At 38.6% G+C, this 18,229-nt stretch overlaps 1 protein-coding gene across 5 annotated transcripts in view; it reads right to left on the reverse strand.

The window, feature by feature from the left end:
• Positions 1-18,229, reverse strand: part of MPPED2 (metallophosphoesterase domain containing 2) — a 125,974-nt gene that overhangs the window by 78,959 nt on the left and 28,786 nt on the right. For all 5 annotated transcript variants that reach the window (XM_074543774.1, XM_074543777.1, XM_074543776.1 and 2 more), the window contains exon 3: positions 2,432-2,613. In XM_074543774.1, coding sequence (XP_074399875.1) covers positions 2,432-2,613 — 182 coding nt within the window. The remainder of the gene's footprint in view (positions 1-2,431; positions 2,614-18,229) is intronic.

An 18,229-nucleotide genomic window follows, 5' to 3' on the forward strand; every position in this document is an offset into this window, starting at 1 on the left:
CTCTGGCTGTGCCTAAAGAGCATTTGTGAAATTTGTGAAATTACTCAGGGGCCAAAGAGGAACTCAGGTGGCCGGACCTTGCTCTCAGCAATGCACCAGGGAGATCTGTGCTCTCCAAGAGGCAAATCCTCCTCTAGAGCTGCAATTGCACACAGAAAAAGGACAGTTTTGAGCCTACCAAATCTAGTATGACCTTCTAGAAATTTCTATTTCCTTCTAGAAATAAGAACAATGCAGCTAAGGTGCAGTGGTGTGGTTAAAGAGCCCCGCTCCCACGTGCACAGCAATAAAAAATTCAAATTCAAATAGGAAATCAGAGGAGGTCAGGCAGAAAGAAGAGCACGAAGAAAATGCAAAGAAGGATGACAAGACAGACAATGTACAAGTTCTTCTATTTAAAAATTCCTTTTGTGAAACCAAATGTCCCTTACATATCTCTTGATATGAAGGGTCAGCCAAGGGAACTCCAAGGCAATCAAATTGGAGATGCTGAGAGAGATATGATAAAATAGGTAAGATACACACAAGATAAAATATGCAGAGATGCTGCCATCACACAGCAGGCAAGGGAGAATGCAGTAAAACCCGATGACAGAGCTTTGCTTTGAAATATCTTTTATATATTAAAAATATATTTAAAAATCCATTCTGATGTTTTTTTGAAAAGCAGCTGCTCAAGTCACCCTCAGCCCTGGGTATTTCTAGAGCAAGGGGTGAGCTGGCAGTGCACAACCAGGCTGCCAGTGGCACTGCCAACAACAGGAAAGTTGTTCCCACACAAGTTGCCTCCGTCCTTTTGGTTCTCTGCTCTTGCTATTGAACTGCCCTCAGTTGCAGCAACGTGCTGTCAAATGCAGCAGAATATTAAAGGTGTTTGTAGTGGGTTTGGTTTGTTAATTTGAGGGTTTTTTTGGTTTATGTTCTAATGAGTGTGGTGGGTTTAGTGCTGGCTAATCACCAGTGCATTCACTAGGATGCACTCTCTCATTTATTGTTCTAAGGTAGGACTAGGGGAAAGGTAAAGCTTAAAACTTTCAAAGGGTATAAAGAGAAATTTCTTAATGGTAACTAAAAGAAACAGTAAAAAACCTATAATAAAACTTTTAGGACACTTCTCACCTTTCTGTAACCTTTTTGTTCTCACTGATAACGTAAAGAAACAAATCCTAAAATTTTAGTTAGTTTACTACTTTTAGACTAATCTTTCTTTAGTTTACTTAGGGAGACAAGTCTTTTTTGTTAATGTTACGGAGACTTATCTGTAAGAAAATAGGTTTTTTGTGTTTCTTATAATGAAGAGTAGCTGCTTGGGAAAATTGTAATTGTGAAATTTCTTCTATTTTTTTATCAGCTTTTTTTACAGTTGTCTTAATGGGCTATGTTAACTTATAGGGTACTTTTTTAAAGATGAGTTGTTTAAAGGTAAAAGTTTTCATTTCTATCTTTAAAATTATCTTTATCTCTGGGAATAGACTTTTTTTTTCTCTCCCTAAAGACAGTATTCTACCAAAGAGATGCTGACAGCCTGTGATCAAAGATAAAATACCTGTAATCCACATGAAAGGGGCAAGCATATGAATATCACCCACCAAATTCTCCAAATATAATATATATATAAAATATATATTATATATATTATATATAATATATATTATATATTTTATGTATTATATATATTTATATAATACATATAAATAATATATTTTATATATAAAATATAATGTGTATTATAGCTACTGTATATACATTTCATCTATTATATTATATACATTATCCATTATAATTTATATAATATTATATAATAATTATATATAATATATAATGTATAGATATTATTATATATTAGCATTCTAGATAGAGTATTATTATATATCTCTATTATTATAGATATATACATTATTTTTAATATATATAAAAATTGTTGCTATTATTATTATATTTTTAAATCAATACTCTTACAAACAGTATTATTGATTCTGCCACGTGGGAAGAAGGACTTTGATAATTTCCAATCCATGCAACTTCCAGCTCTGCTGTAAGCTACAGCAAACCCAAAACACAGCCAGCAGCAGTTTTTGGAGTGGACACAAAACTCCCCCAGCACCAGCTAAGGGGACAAACCGCATCCTTTGCACGAGGTGCCACCACCTCCCCAGCACTCCCAGAGAGCTGCAAGGAATCCTTTCCCCGAGGTAATGCAGAAATGCAGCAAAGTCTGAATTTGTCTTAATTAACAGAAAAAAAATATTAATAATAATAATAATTTGTTATGACTATTGACAAGTGAGGCTAGAAGCAGCACATGACACGAGGACAAGCGGAGTGAGCGCGGGGGGAGGTTTCTCGAGCGCCCTAATTCAATTAGCAGGCGGTGAGTGACACTGGGACAGGAGGGGTTAATTGGGGTCACCAAAAGGCAGTAATTCCTTACCTAACCAGTCATTAAACTTCTTAACCTCGGAGGGCAGTCCCAGCTCGGTGAAGTCACCCGTGTGGAGCAGGATGTCCCCGTAGGGCATCTGGATGCCATCTGTTCTGGAGTGCGTGTCTGAGACGCAGACAAAGCGCGTGTGGCCCGCTGGCTTTGGAGTGTCATATGGGATGGGGTCGACCCTGGAGCAGACACAAAGATCCCACAACAGTCACAAGGTTCAAAGCCTCACATCCATTATTGCAGATAGCAGCACGCTGCTCCCTCCAGGAGAGCATTCACTGACACACGCCGCACGCTGCCAAAAACCCAGCGCTGCTAAAAACTTACCTGGTGAGGAAAGGAAGATGAAATACAAACAAATATGGCTATTCTGTGGTACTAAAGTGTGTTTAAACACAGGGAAAAATGGATTTAGGAGGCTTTGAGTTGGGATGTCTTACATCCTGTGCCTTATACATGGACAGGTACAGGAGCCGTGGGATAACAGGTCAGCCAGGTGGGCCAGGAACGGGCTCCCACCTGAGCTCAGCTGTCACATTCACATTTTCTGAAAAATCCCTTCACCTAGGATTGTTCTCCTGGGAAGCTGAGAAGCCTCAGAGAAAAAGGAAAACAATAATTATCTCATTTGCTTCTCCTGTGTTTTGTTCCTTTGGAAGTCTTTGGAGATTGTTTCCCCACAGGTAATTGTTTCATTGGTTTCATGTGAATTATTTTCACTTTTTGGCCAATCAGGGCCAAGCTGTGTCAGGACTCTGGAAAGAGTCACAAGTTTTCATTATTATCTTTTTAGCATTCTGTCTGTATCCTTTCTGTATCCATTAGTATAGTTTAGTATAGCTTTCTTTAATATAATACAGTATCATAAAATAATAAATTAGCTTTCTGAGAACATGGAGTCACATTCATCATTCCTTCCTGTCACGGGGGTCCCAGCAAATACAACACTCAGCAGCTGATTTTGTTCAAGGGCACAGGTTCTCCTACAGATGCCAGCACAGACCATTTGTTTACACACAATAAGGTGCATCAGGAGTGCTTTGATGGAGGCTGGAAAGTGCAGAACCAAGTCTAGTGGCAGCTTTCTAAACTCAAACAAAATCCTGAGCTCATCATCCCAGAATCTATAAAGTCAGGGCTGATGTGTTATCACACATATAAAACATTTTTTTTCTATAGCCAATAATGCTGGAAAAAATTAGTTCAATTGGTTGTTTGCGAGCTGTATTTGGTAATCTTATTTTATCAACTACATGTGACCCATCATGGAAGTCTGGTCATTTGGTTATGAGTGACTTTTTTTTTTTAAGCACAATAGAGGAAAAAAATAGGTAGTCCAAATGCTTTATGCATACTTAGTGCTTAGAAGCTCCAATTTGTAACAGAAAAATTTAAATACAAAAGACAATCCATTGCCTACTTTGGAATAGCAATTATTTCTCTGCAGAGTTACCATAATTTGATTTGCTCAACACTTGAATAGCATAGCATCTGGATTAGTGCCACAGAAAATCCCATCCCAATCCCACAAAACTTCAGCTCGTTCCATTGATGTGCCACTTTGATCATGGTTAGAGCTCAGCTCCAGCTAGAAATGTTGAGGTATTTAGGAGTTATATCAGAATAATAGTGCACTTACATCTCAAATTATCAGGCTAGTGAAACCAAGCTCCAGCTACTTTAAAGCATTTCAAAATAATGCTGTTTCAAGATTTATTTGGGCAAACTGGCACAACAGGCATTCAAAAATTGGTGCCTGAAAATAAAACTAAAATTAAACAGTAATAATAAAACTAACGAACTAATAATAAAACCTTTAAACGGGTTTTATTAGTTGTGCTCTCCACACTGAAAACAAACACCAGTAGACATCATTGTGAATTTGTTTGTCCTAAATCCCCACAGTTATGATGAGATGTATGGTCAGTAATAGAAAATAAAGCACAAAACTTGAGAAAATACTGACTTTTGAAGTATTGCTTTTTTTTTACTGAACTGTAAACTAAATTAGCATTTAGTTTTTGGTGTACACTGAACTGTGTGAAAATTTCTACCAGTGCCTTGAACTTCAGTTTCCTGCACAGGTGAGAAAGACCAGAAGCATCCTCCAGGGTGTAAATCAGTTCCCTGCCTTGGGGAGTTTTAGAGTGGCTCCAGAAATCAGACTCCATATGGATATGTCCTGGTCTCCCGTGGAAAAGTGGCCCTCTGAATGCACTTACTAACAAGATCTTACTGAGTCAGAATTTAATTTTGTTGGAATTTTTAAATTATATTATAATCATTAATTAATTTAGATATAATATTACATTGATATATACTATATATATATATAATATAATAGTCTATTTGTTAGACTATTCACAGCAAAAATAATAGTGGGGGAAGCACTAGGGGGGAGATATTTGATAGACTACCTTTTCCTAGGTACCATAATTAGGTCTTTCCAATCAAGCTGTATTTACCATCAAATGCCACACCTTGTTGACACAGGCCACTGAATTAATTTGCAAAATTCAGGCTCTCCAAGATGATGCTTACTTTAAAAACAGATTCTGCTGCCAGCTGGGCTGCAGAGCAGAGAATTTGGTGGATGACTCTTCCTGGGGTTTAGTATTGTACCTCCTGTTCCACCCAAAGCAGCAGGTACAATTACCTGAGCTATGAAACTGTTACCACTGCAGAAACCTGGGAGAAAAATCCAACAATCAATGGATTTTTTTTTTCTCAGCAATGGTCTGAAATTAACACAGTTATTATTCCAGAGAAAAATTAATTTACCTATTGAAATTGCACTGGCAAGCTGGGCAGAACTGCAATCCCAGTGCTTTCCTACATGGTGTCTTCATTCCAAAATATGGGGGTCTCCAAATCAACATTTCCCTACTTCCCAGCATGTTTACTCCAGACAGCTTTCATCAGCAGCACAGAACTTGTTCAGAGCATCTCTGCTGGAGCTAAACCAGCACTGCCTGCCTGGGGAGCCCAATTTTGTTTGTACACAGCAGCCAGGCTTTGCTCTTGTCTGCAGCTTCCAAACAAACCCTGTTCTGCATTAGAGTATGGCTGAAACCTGGTTTGGGATTTTTCCATTTGTGCCATGACTTACAGAAAAGTCTATCATCAAAATTCATTAAGTCCCTGACCCTTCTTTCTCTCCCTTACAAACACTCTGATGTTGCCAAGTAACCTTTTTTCCACATTTAAACTTCCTTCTCTCATTCAGTATTTCTCTACTATTTTCAAGTGAGATACTGCAGGTAACTGTTCAGTCCATCCATTTATCATACTCAGAGCAGTCCTTCAATAGACACTTAATAAAAGTGGTGTTTTGCCAGTCCTAAAGGCTCAAGTTTTCTTTTCACCCATGGCTAACAGCAATGAGAGCCTCCCTTCCCAGTGCATTCCAAGAAGATTGGACTCTGAAGGCAAGGCACTGCCCTGCCACAGCTCTGGTGACACCCATTTCTCCTGATCTACCTTCTTCCTTTTCTACTTTCACCCTTCTTTCTGATCCACTCACAACCCAGCAGCTGGGATCTGAAAGCTCTGAGACAGTTCTGCATCTGAGCCTTCCTGCAGATAAAATAATAAATAATAAAATAAAATAATTATTTTGGCCCTAATAATCATAATTAATCCAAATTATTTATGTCCACCACTATCCTGCTGAATCAGAGCACATACCTAAGAAATTCAATGTTGTCTTTACCTTTTCTCCAAACACAGTGCATCCAGGTAACTCTGACACTCTCCATCACCAACAAAAATTTGGTTTTTTCAGTCTTTCTGACATGGCAGGCTGAAACACTTCACAGATTATTTGATTACTCCACTTGGAGCAGTGTGCTCAAGGAAAGGTGCAGTAAGAGATATTTCAGAATAATTTAAATGTTCATATATTAGAATTAATACAGTAATCAGGAGATAGGAAACAATAAAAGATATGTTGCACCTTAGAAAATCAGGCACTTGGCTGGTTTTTAAAAAGCTTATGTAAGACCCAGAACGAAATCCCATAAGGCAGCTGAGCAATGAATGCTGTGTGAGATCACGACAGTAATGTAAGATGTCACATTTATTGCATTTATGACAAGGGTCCAGCACTCAGAAGGGACAATGTAACCTTCATACACTTCTACAAGAACGTTGTTTATCAGATACTTTACCAACCTGCTCTTAGCACCAGTGGTTCTCACTTAGAGTCTAAGAGCCCCTCAGATTTGCAAAGTATGGGGGTTCCTGCAAAATATGCATTTCCTCCCACCCTGCCTGAAAGGACAACACTATGCAGGCTCTGATTTGGCTTGCTTAGGTGGCATTCAGCAAGGGTCTGAAATTTTAGATATTATATATATTATAGTAAACTATTATATATATGTATATATATATATATATATATATATATATATATATATATATATATATAATATATGATATTGCTACCTTATATATTATATAGTAATATATTATATATTATTGTATATTATATAGTAATATTTATTATAATATAGAATATATATTATATACATTACATACATTATATATATTCTATATATAATATTATAATATAATATATAAATAATATATATAACATATTATTATATATTATATAGTAATATATATATTATATAGTCCCTTCTATATATATTATATAGTCCCTTCTCCCTACTAATATATTATAGAATTATAATACATATTATTAATATTATATATCCTTAATCTTTGCAACTGATTAAGGATATATTATTATAGCCTTAATCTTTACAACTGGTGTTTTAAACTTGTTTACTTGCAAGATGTGCACAAAGACAGTGTTTTTCTTATTACCCAGTCTAAGTACACTACATGTGCACAAGAAGAGTGTTTTTCTTATTACCCACTATTAAGTACACTATATGTGTACAAGAAAAGTGTTGTTCCTATTATGCTGTGCTCAGGATAATAATGTGTTGTTCCTACTTCCTGTACTTACTGGGTACATCTGTGACTCAATTTGTGGGTTCATTTTTTATGACATCTAAATAAGTATTCATTATGCATCCATTTAAGCCCAGGCTTCAAGTCTGTGTGCCACATCAAATCCATGTGTTTTGGATGGATTTTTTTACTTTTTTACTTCTAAGATGTGTACAAGAAGAGTGCTGCTCCTAATTAGCCAATAATGTGAGCAGTGTTAATTGAGGACCAATCAGGCCCCACCTTCTCACAGCTGCCTATAAAAAGAATGTGATATGTAATAATAAACTTCACATTTACCTTTTACAACATAAAAATCTGTGTCACTTTATTCAGCCATCCCTAGTGCAACAGCAACACACGGGCAAAGGGCTTGATTTAGGATGCCTTGCCAGAGAGGAGACGAGTTAACTGTGCATTTCAGCCCAAGCCTACCCCAGTTACTCATCAGGATGTCTCATAAATCAGCGGGGCTGGAAAGCTCCTCTGAGACAGGCAGGGCAGTGCAGCCCTCCCACAGACACAGCTGCAGCCACACTGGGACCCTGCTGCAGCAAAAACTCAGCAAACACACAAGCACCACCTTCCTGAAAGGAGTCACTTTTGATGATAAAGGATAATCCTGCAGGGGTGAGTTCAAATGCTGAAAATAAGGGTCTTGGGGTGTGTGGGAAATGAATTTGTAGAGAATTTTTAAAGTTTAATAGAAAGTTTATGCAGTATGTATTTGTGTACAAACTTTGAGATAAGAAATGTTGATTTAGAAATATTGTGGAATAAGATAGATATTGTTGAGAGAGAAATAGAACTAGAAATAAATTCTAAAGGTTGGTTTAGTAAATAAGACTAGCTATTTTATACTATGAAAGATATATTGTAATAAGACTTATGAGGGGTCATTTTAGATGATTAGTTTTAAAACATTTATAGCATAGTGTGACTAAAATCAATAAGAAACACAATGCATTGTAATTAAGAAATAGCTTTTGATAGTAATAGTATAAATTATAACATTTTTATTTTTTTACAGGAGATTGAAAATAGAACAAAAGCTTTTAATTTCTGAGTTAGGAAAAACTTAATCTAACAGGAGTGGGTTAGGCTGGGAATGCCTGTGGCTGGAGAGCCCAACCCCACAGACTGCTCACTGCCCTGCTCCCTCAGGTTTTGAGATATGCAGACTCCAAATCCCGTCTCACAGAGGGATTCCCAAGAAACCAATTCATCCTTGGAGATGCAATAAAAACCTTAAACACTGAGCCAGGAAAGTTTCCAGTTCCTGCCATGGAGTAAATCACTCACACAGCACCACAATGGAGAAAACACAGCCAGATGCTGCAAACCCCTCCTGCAGCCCCACAGCCCAACCCAGCATCACCCCTGCTCACAGCCCACCCCTCTGCAGGCTGCCTCTGCTACAGGTGAGCAGCAAATCAGGGAATTTTCCTGTCCCCAGGCTCTCCAGATGCATGAGCAGTCCCGTGGCACACGGGCCCACATCCATCCCAACATCACACGCTGCCTTTTCATCTCACTAATTACTCCACTGGGTATGTCTGTGACTGCATTTGTGGGTATGTCTGTGACTGCATTTGTGGGTTTATTCTCTATGACATCTAAATAAGTATTCATTATGCATCCATTTAAGCACAGGCTTCACCTCTGTGTGCCACATCAAATCCACGTGTGTTGTTGTACTTACTCAGACATCCTCTCCAGTAACTAGGTATTTAAAACACATCTATATAACTAGCTTTTAAAAAGCATCCCACTCATGCTTCCTTTGAATAGTCATCACTGTATTTATTTACAGTTTAGCTTCCTCTTGTATAATTTCATACTTTTCTTGCTACTCCTATTTTCAAAATTTGCAAACAAAATACTTCTTCAAAGAGCCAATTAGCTTGGTGTGTTTATTTTAGAATGAAAATACAAATATTTTCTGAAAAAAAAAACACTTTTAAAAGCTTGTTTCCTAGTGCTGTTAGCTCCCCCTCCTCAGCTAAGTCAATGGAAGAATTTCTTTTTAAATGGGAAAACAAAAGCAATATATTTTCTATATCTTCAGGTTTTTGTTTCTTTGAATTCATACCTCTGTCTCTTCACATGCTCCCTCTGGCATGGAAAATACAAGAGAATAGAATGGGTTTTTCTGTGAAAACTGCTGTGAAAATGCATTAGTTTCTGTATCCAAACCTCACAGCTTTGTTACGTTGTGATATTTGTTACTGCTCTTAGAGCCAGTCCCAAGTCCTGGAATAAGGCAATCCTGTGAAACTGGATTCATTAATTTCTGTTAAAATTTATCAGTAAGTCTCTCAGCTGAAGGAAAAAGGCATGAAATGCACCTGCATGCCTGGCAGCATCCAAGAAATGGAATGAAAGTAACAGATGTGTAATTGTTCTTTTTAAAACAAACAAACCAACCAAACCTCAATGCTATTAGGCCAACTTCACAATTCTCCACTGAGTTTTTAAGGCCACAGACTAAAAGTGCTATATCAAGCTGTAAATGTGTCTACATTTTGAAACAAAACTTTCATATCCTAATTTCCAAACCTTCAAAACATGAACACAAATGTCATTTAAGTTCTCTCATCAGAAAAACATTTACATGCCCATAGCTGATTTTGTAATACAACACATGCTGAAGACACAAAGCCAAACACTAATTTCCTCTCAATACACAAAATTAATGCCCAAATATAGCATTGCTTTAGTTGGCCACAGTCAGCCATTAATTGTTTAAATCATACATATTAATGCTTTTGTTAACTTGATTCTGTCTTGCAGCACGCTCAAACACCAAGCCAACATCTGGTTTCTTGTCTGACTGAAAACAAAGGGATGCAAATACCTTTCCACACTCTCCCTGGTAGATTTGATTTGTGCAAGCACACACACATCTCTGAGAACAGAGTCCCCCAAACCTGCAGGAAAGCCCCATCTCTTCTGGAAACCTCCACGTACAACATGTGTCACCCACCAAAGCCTCAGAGGGGTCTGGAGAGCTGTAAAACAGAGCTCTGATATTTATTACAGAAATGGCATTAATTGTGTCTTGGTGCAATGTGGAGGGGGAAAAAAAAATAAATTACATTTCCAAAGCCACAGGAGGATTCAATGCAGCGCTCAGCAGCTTACTGCCAACGCTTCCAACAATTATAGCTGCAGGGAAATGATGGATCTTTTTATTACAGGTTCTGGAGCTGTTTTACTTCCAGTGAGATTTATGAGATTAAACAGAAAAGACCTATATTACCCACTGTCATCATCTGGGCAAATTTAAGAAAACTCTCCTTTACAAGGAATTTATAATAATACATCTTCTCAGCCCGATTTAAACCTTAACTAATTAAAGACTCCAAACTCTGCTAAACCCAGATTCTGGTCAGTAATAAAAGCAGAAAGAGCTAAAATCCAGATTTGCCATGGTGTTCTTTGAGGGGCAAATAGACAGCTTGCCTTTTCTGAAGTACCTGACCTCTGCCTTTGATACTAATGGGAATTCAGAGACAGAATTGCTTGAGCATTTTTGAAAATCCTACTAATCATCCCTTTGCAGAAAAAAATTTCTTTTAAGTCAACAAATTACCTTCTAAAATTTAGCTATCAGTGGCTTTCCAAAGGTTAGAGAAGTATTACAGAACTGAAAAAAAGCTTCAATACCAGTGTCAGCATCACTCTAAGGCCCAGACAGAAGTTTCCTTTAAATAAACTACTTAACCATTCTTATGCTGGTATGGTTTCAATTCAAATTCATTAAAAAGCACTTTTCCCCTATTCTTTTGCTGCTGTTGTTGGGGGACTGCTATAAATTATCTATCTCCCATCCTGACAGAACTTATTTGCTGGCAAAACTGTGCCTACTAGGAGGGTGAGGCAATAAACTCTCTGCACTGAAAGATTTTTTATTATTTCCTTACTATAAGCCCTCCAAACACCAACTCATGAAATACACTCAGAAAGTACAACCTGGCACTCCAAGTTTAGATCCAATTTTAATTTAAGGACAATGAGGTTTGAAAAATGCACATTTTGATATAATTAGCAAGGCTAACTTAATGTGTGGTATCCCTCCAATCATTTCATTTCAACTGCAGGAGTCATAAAACGTGCTGGATTTACTTCCAGGATGGAAACCACAGAGCCCTTCTTTCAACAGAAAAACAGTTTTTTCCAAAATGCAGGGGAAAAAAAGGCATCCCAAAACAAGCAGAGGGAGATCCCCAGGACAGATGGCATTGCTGTAACTTGACATGCCATCCTCCTCCCAAATTAGGGCAATTCTGATCAGAGGCACCAAGGTGACAAGGTTCTGCCAAAACAGAACTGCACAAGCATGTACTGCAGCAGGTATTCCATTGCTGATGCCCATTTATATTAAGAATCATATCTGGAGAGTCATAAAATGTACAGAATTCATCTGCATAATTCATTATATTTTCTTGGAGATGACAAATTCTCCAAATAGACAATAACTCTTATGTAATAGGGAAACTGGGCAAGTGGACCTGAAGGTGCATAAAATTTTGACAACTCATTCTCTTTGGGATTTGCTATTAAATCTAAAACCTTTCTTCATGTTTCACAAACAAATACTCATTGTTTAGATACCCACAGGATTAAGCCCAGTATTTGCAAAGAACCATTTGAGGCTGGTTCTGATTCTTGCAACACTTGAAACATACTTGAAATTTCAGTTTGAGAAACAGAAGTGTTCTTCTTCAAGGCACAAGTTAAGGACACAGTGCAAGCCAGAAGCTCTCTGCTCAGCCTGCTCAGTCCTTTTGCTCCCTGCCCTGCAGGTAACACCCTCTCCGAGGAATGGGATGAAATTCCAGCACACACTGCTAAGCACTGGCTGCTCTCCCTCCGGCTTGGCTTCCACAGGGCTGATGGAGCTGAGCCACAAAAGGAGCTCAAAGGAGAGGCAACTCCGCTGGGCAAACACCATTTCTGAGTTACACTAAAGGCACAGAATGCACAGAATGCTATCAAACACCATTTCTGAGTTACACTGAAGGCACAGAATGCATAGAATGCCACCAAACGCCACTTCTGAGTTACACTAAAAGCACAGAATGCACAGAATGCTATCAAACACCATTTCTGAGTTACACTGAAGGCACAGAATGTACAGAATGCCACCAAACGCCACTTCTGAGTTACACTGAAGGCACAGAATGCATAGAATGCCACCAAACGCCACTTCTGAGTTACACTAAAGGCACAGAATGCTATCAAACACCACTTTGGAGTTAGTGAAGGCGCAGAAAGCCACCAAACATCACTTGTGAGTGAAGGCACAGAATGCACAGAATGCCTTCAAACACCACTCTTGAGTTGCTGAAGGCACAGAGTGCCACCAAACATCATTTCTGAGATGCTAAAGACACAGAATGCCACCAAACACCACTTTTGAGTTCCTATAGGCACAGAATGCCACCAAACACCACTTTTGAGTTCCTAAAGGCACAGAATGCCACCAAAGACAACTTTTGAGTTACTCAAGGCACAGAATGCCACCAAACATCACTTCTGAGTTGCTGAAGGCACAGAATGCCACCAAACACCACTTGTGAGCTCCTAAAGGCACAGAATGACACCAAACATCACTTCTGAGTTGCTGAAGGTACAGAGCGCCACCAAACACCTCTATGAGTTACTGTAGGCACAGAATGCCACCAAACACCACTTGTGAGTTGTTACAGGCACCGAATGCTACCAAACACCACTTCTGAGTTACACTAAAGGCACAGAATGCCACCAAACACCATTTCTGAGTTCCTAAAGGCACAGAATGCCACCAAACACCACTTCTGAGTTACACTAAAAGTACAGAATGCCACCAAACACCATTTCTGAGTTGCTCAAGCCACCAAACACCTCCTATGAGTTACTAAAGGCACAGAATGCATAGAATAACACCAAGCACCACTTCTGAGTTAGTTATTGCAATGACTTGTGAGGGTTCCTCAGGGTGAGATAGACAAGAATCTTGCTTCATGATCAGAAGGCTGGATTTATTGATTTACGATATATAATACATTATGACTACACTAATAGGAATAGAGAGAAAGGTTCAGTAGCTGCTAAGTTAAGAATAGCATAGGATAGAATCTAAAAACAAGAGAGCTCTCTGTGAATCTGTTCCAGAGCTTGGTCCTGTGATTGGCCCTTAATTGTAAACATGGAACATGGGCCAATCACAGGTGCACCTATTGCATTCCACAGCAGCTGATAATCATTGTTTACATTTTTCTTCTGAGGCCTCAGCTTCCCAGAAGAGGAAAAATCCCAAAGAGAGGATTTTATGAAAAAATGTCTGTGACAGTTAGTAAAGGCACAGAATGCATAGAATGCCACCAAGCACCACGTTTGAGTTGCTGAAGGCACAGAATGCCACCAGCATGCCTGTGGGATTGTCACTGATGTTAGGAGGAGCAAACAGACCGGAGCACAGAACTCAAAAAGCAATGTGCTAGCATCTGGGCAGCATGGCATACTATTTCAAACATGACATACTGCTGTAAATTAGCAGCCGTCATGTGTTACCTGCAATATGAATTTGGGCATGTGAGCCAGCGTGGCTGTTGCATTGAGGATGGATAAATACAGTGACATTTAGACTCTAAGGTAAAATGTTGAGCTTATTAGAAACTGCACATTTTTTTTATAGGCAATTATGATAAAAGTGGACTTGATTGGTCATTAATTAATACTCTTTACACTGTTGGTTAATTAGGAATAACATTCTTTTCGTAAACACTTTAGAATTAACAAGAAGTTCAAAACACTAGGTGTACGATTGTTTTCATTCTAATTAATACTCTTTGCACTACTGGGTAATTAGGAATAACACTCTTTTTTGTTAACACTTTGCAATTAGCAAGAAGTTCAAAACACAAGGTGCAGGACTGCTTTAATTTTTCCTCTGAGCTTTCCCAAAACTTCCCAGAGGAATGTCTGGTAAAGTTTATCTGGCTTTTTTATCTGACCAGTTTCCAGCATCCACAAACCCGTACCAAAACCTGTCTCTGTCAGGATGCACCCGAGCTGCAACAAGGTGTCAGCCATAAAATGCTAAATTCCCATCAAAACACAAGCACTTAACACTGTGCTCCTTCTAAATAAAACCCTGCAGAACAGCCTAAAAGGCACTCAGGCTCACCTAGATGAGCCATTTCAGCCCTTGCCAAAGGTTTCTTTTTTATTTGTCTGCCTCCTAAGGTTTAAGGAGCTTTCCACAGGGAAGATGATAATATTCAGACACCATTTAGCTCTCCCTGCATAGTTAAGCCCTTGTGTCCAACAGGAACAGAGAGGAGATTACGGACTGCCTTCCACCAGCACCAAACACAGGTCTCTACCCGGCACCCAGGGTAACAAAAAGCTCAGCACCACATTAAAAACTGGAATTAGGTAAGCTTTCATGCCCTAGGAGTCGCACAGCTGGCCTAATATTTGTGTACTCCGAGAAAATTCCACTGCAAAAAAAATTTTGACACCAGTTGTCTTAAGCTCAATTGAACTCTAGATCTAGATTGGTGAGAGATCTGAAGCAGTTCCAGGGTGCATAGAAAAATATATATTTATGTCATAAAATTTTGTTGCAGAGGAGGAAACAAAAATAAAACCCAGTAAAACAAAACAAAACCAGGAAAAATAAAAACCACCTAACTTCCAAAAGCCAATTTCTGCTCTTAAGACATGCTCTCAACCTTTCACGGGAACTTTGCTGGAGACACAGAAAGGTAAGAGACAACTTTGGGTTGAAAATTCTGCTGGAGAGAATTTAGCACTTGAATCTTTCTATCCTTTATATTTCCAGTGCAATTGTCATCATTAGAGCTAACATGAAATCCAGTCCCAGGCAAAACTGGATTTAATCAACAAAACTGCAATTCCTTGCTGGCTGGACTGGAGGGGGACCACAGGCACTGAAAGCAGTTTATTTTTATTTTATTTGTAAAACTCTGGGCCAAATATATCCCCAGCTAAATAGATTCTATCTGATAGCTCTCCCCACCTTCTCTCTCTCTCTGTCCAGTATTAAATAACTTATGACCAGGAAACCTCAGGTCAAACACTACACATTCCACAATAATTCAAGATGCAAACATTAGCTCAAGTGAGAAAAAGCTTGGTGGATAAAGCTGTGGGACAGAAAAAAAATCTCATGTTTTCACTAGCAGAAAGATGCACAAAGGCAACTCCAGCTGGAGATCCTCCTTGGAAATGCACAATTCATTCTGATTTACTTTCTCCCCCTTTTTATTTTTTTTTTTCAAATCTCTCTTATTATTTGGTGCTCTCATTTATTTTCCATGAGTATTTCTATGTGACAGAGGCTGCTGAAATCCAGACCACCATCTTCTCATGGAAAACACAAAATATCTCACGGATAGAAAGCAGCACTGACTGTTTCAGTTGTGCCATCACTTTAACTTGACTGTGGCATTTATTTGACACACATCACGTTTATACAATATTATGAGAAGCAGTGCTGCATACAGGATCAGGAGGTTTTATCAATAATGTAGTTAATAAGCAGAGTGTTTGTGGGCAGCCACAGTGCCACAGGTTATCTCAGAACATTTGTGTTTTGCTTATACTTCTATAATAAAAATTAATGACTTCAAAGTCCTCAGTGGGAGTATCTAGGACATTCATATTTATCAGAACTGTTACTGGCTCCTGCAGTAAGCAATTATTCTTATTGCATTAAACCGTTCATTTCCAAAGATCTATCCCCAAAAATCAAATAAATCCAAGAATGAATTATAGTCAAGATAGAAATTTACCTCAGGGATACTTTTAGAAAACTCAATTTAAAAACACATTTACTTTTGCCTCTGTGCCAGCAACAAAGGCAGGAGAAAAGGGGGAAGAACATCAGAATCGTTTTGATTTCAGCGTTTCCTACAAGAAAATTCCAAAGCCAAACGAGCTGCAACCTCCATATCCAGCTTCCATCTGTGAAGGGTAGGAAGGCATTGCCACCTATGACTCAGAGGCTGCTGCTAATTGTACAGAATAATGCTGAATATGCAACAGAATATTGCTTTCAATGCTGCCCTTGAAAGCTTTGAAAACTTGCTGCTTCCCAACCCTTGTGCTGAGCATTACCAGGATTTTAGCTGGCATGACAGATGCAGGAGCAAACTGCAGAAAGTAATTCCTGTGTCAAGTACAAAAGGTAAACAGTTGCATTTTGAGATTTAGAGAAGGAACATCACAAGGAGAAGCCCAGGGAAGGAGGAAAACAAGCAGCAGCACATAACGTTTTACGATACAAAATGAGATGTGGGCAATGCAATTTCACTTACGTGATTCATTTTATGAGCAATGCAAATGCAATCTCACTGATTATGCTCCAAAACAAAAGAGGGAATTTCATTACTTCAGCCAGTGCAATTAGACATGCAAGAATCACAAAACATCCTATCTGCAGCAGAACAAATAGGAATCAGCATTTCCCATTTAGATGGGAATAACCAAGGTGGGTGAAATGCATTCTGTGGTGGTGGGTGCTGGGGAGGCATAAACTGAATTGTGCAGCCTTTAAGCTCACACACAGACACTCACAGAGATTAATTGCACCACATTTGTCATAAATGAGCTAAAGATACCCCAGAACCCACATGACATGAGGTAAAAAAACCCCAAAAAACAACAAAACTAACAAAAAGACCCCCAAACCAGTGTCTTCCCCAACAAAACAAAACACCACTAAAAAAAAAACCACCCCAAAACTGCAGACCTATTTTATATACAAGAGTCTTTTCCAGTGTTTATTTATCTTCTGGTTTCTCAAAGCTTGAAAACAGGCAGTTACTCTGAAGTCAGGCAGGCTGTGTGAATTAAGAGTACCATTGCTTTCCCTATATGGCTCCCCAGGGAATGCATTTATTAGGCACAGGCCTGTTTTCTGATTTAGCTGAAGCACTTTTCCTAGAGAATATCACTGTCCACAGCAAGAGGAATTTTCGAGTAACAGCTGCAGAACAGCCTTTTTCTGTAGGAACTGTCTTGAATCAGTTCCCCTATATGGACACACAGCATTGATTTCCAGCCTCATACTCCTCTTAGTACTTAAAAGGAGAAGAAAATTATATGTTTTTAATGGGTAGTCCAATAATAGAAACTGCAGAAAAGCTTCAGCTTCTTGAGAATTAACAATAAAACTGACACTGACAAAACCAAAACACACAAACAGATGGAATATCAGGGCACTCAGCTATACTAATTTGGGTGTGTTGTTTTCAATTTTTAAAAATCAAAACCACTTTTGCTTTGAGTAAGAATACGTGTAAAATTGCACCCACCTACCCATCCACAGTCATATTTCTCAGTAAATGTAAAGGAAATCCTAGTTCTTTTGATTTTATCCATTAAGGAGCAGGAAAAGGTACCTTCCAGGGACAGATTACAACAGAATTCCACAGCTCTGCAAGATTATGGGGAAGGAAAACAAAAGAAAAAGAATGTTTCTATGAGCTTGCAGCAAAAAATCATTACTGAAAATTCTGTAAAAGATACAGGATAGCTTTTAAGGAAATTGGGATAGTTTTTAAGGAGAAAACTATTAGGGTAGTTTTTAGGGAAACAAACTAATTCACGAAGTTGCTTAAGGAGACAAAAAGAGAAAAAAAAAAAAAACTTGAAAAAGCATGGAACTTAAAGCCTGGGAACAGCTGTCTTAACCATTTCTTTCTTTCCATCTGGATGCACTGGGCTGTAATTTTTCTGCACATTTCTGCACTCTGGCAGTGCCAAGGAAATCCCCATTTGCCCAGCACCGGGGCAGCCTGTGCTGGGGCTTGCTGCAGT

This window comes from Zonotrichia albicollis, chromosome 6 (assembly GCF_047830755.1).
Source record: "Zonotrichia albicollis isolate bZonAlb1 chromosome 6, bZonAlb1.hap1, whole genome shotgun sequence".
In the NCBI taxonomy this organism is placed as follows: Eukaryota; Metazoa; Chordata; class Aves; order Passeriformes; family Passerellidae; genus Zonotrichia; species Zonotrichia albicollis.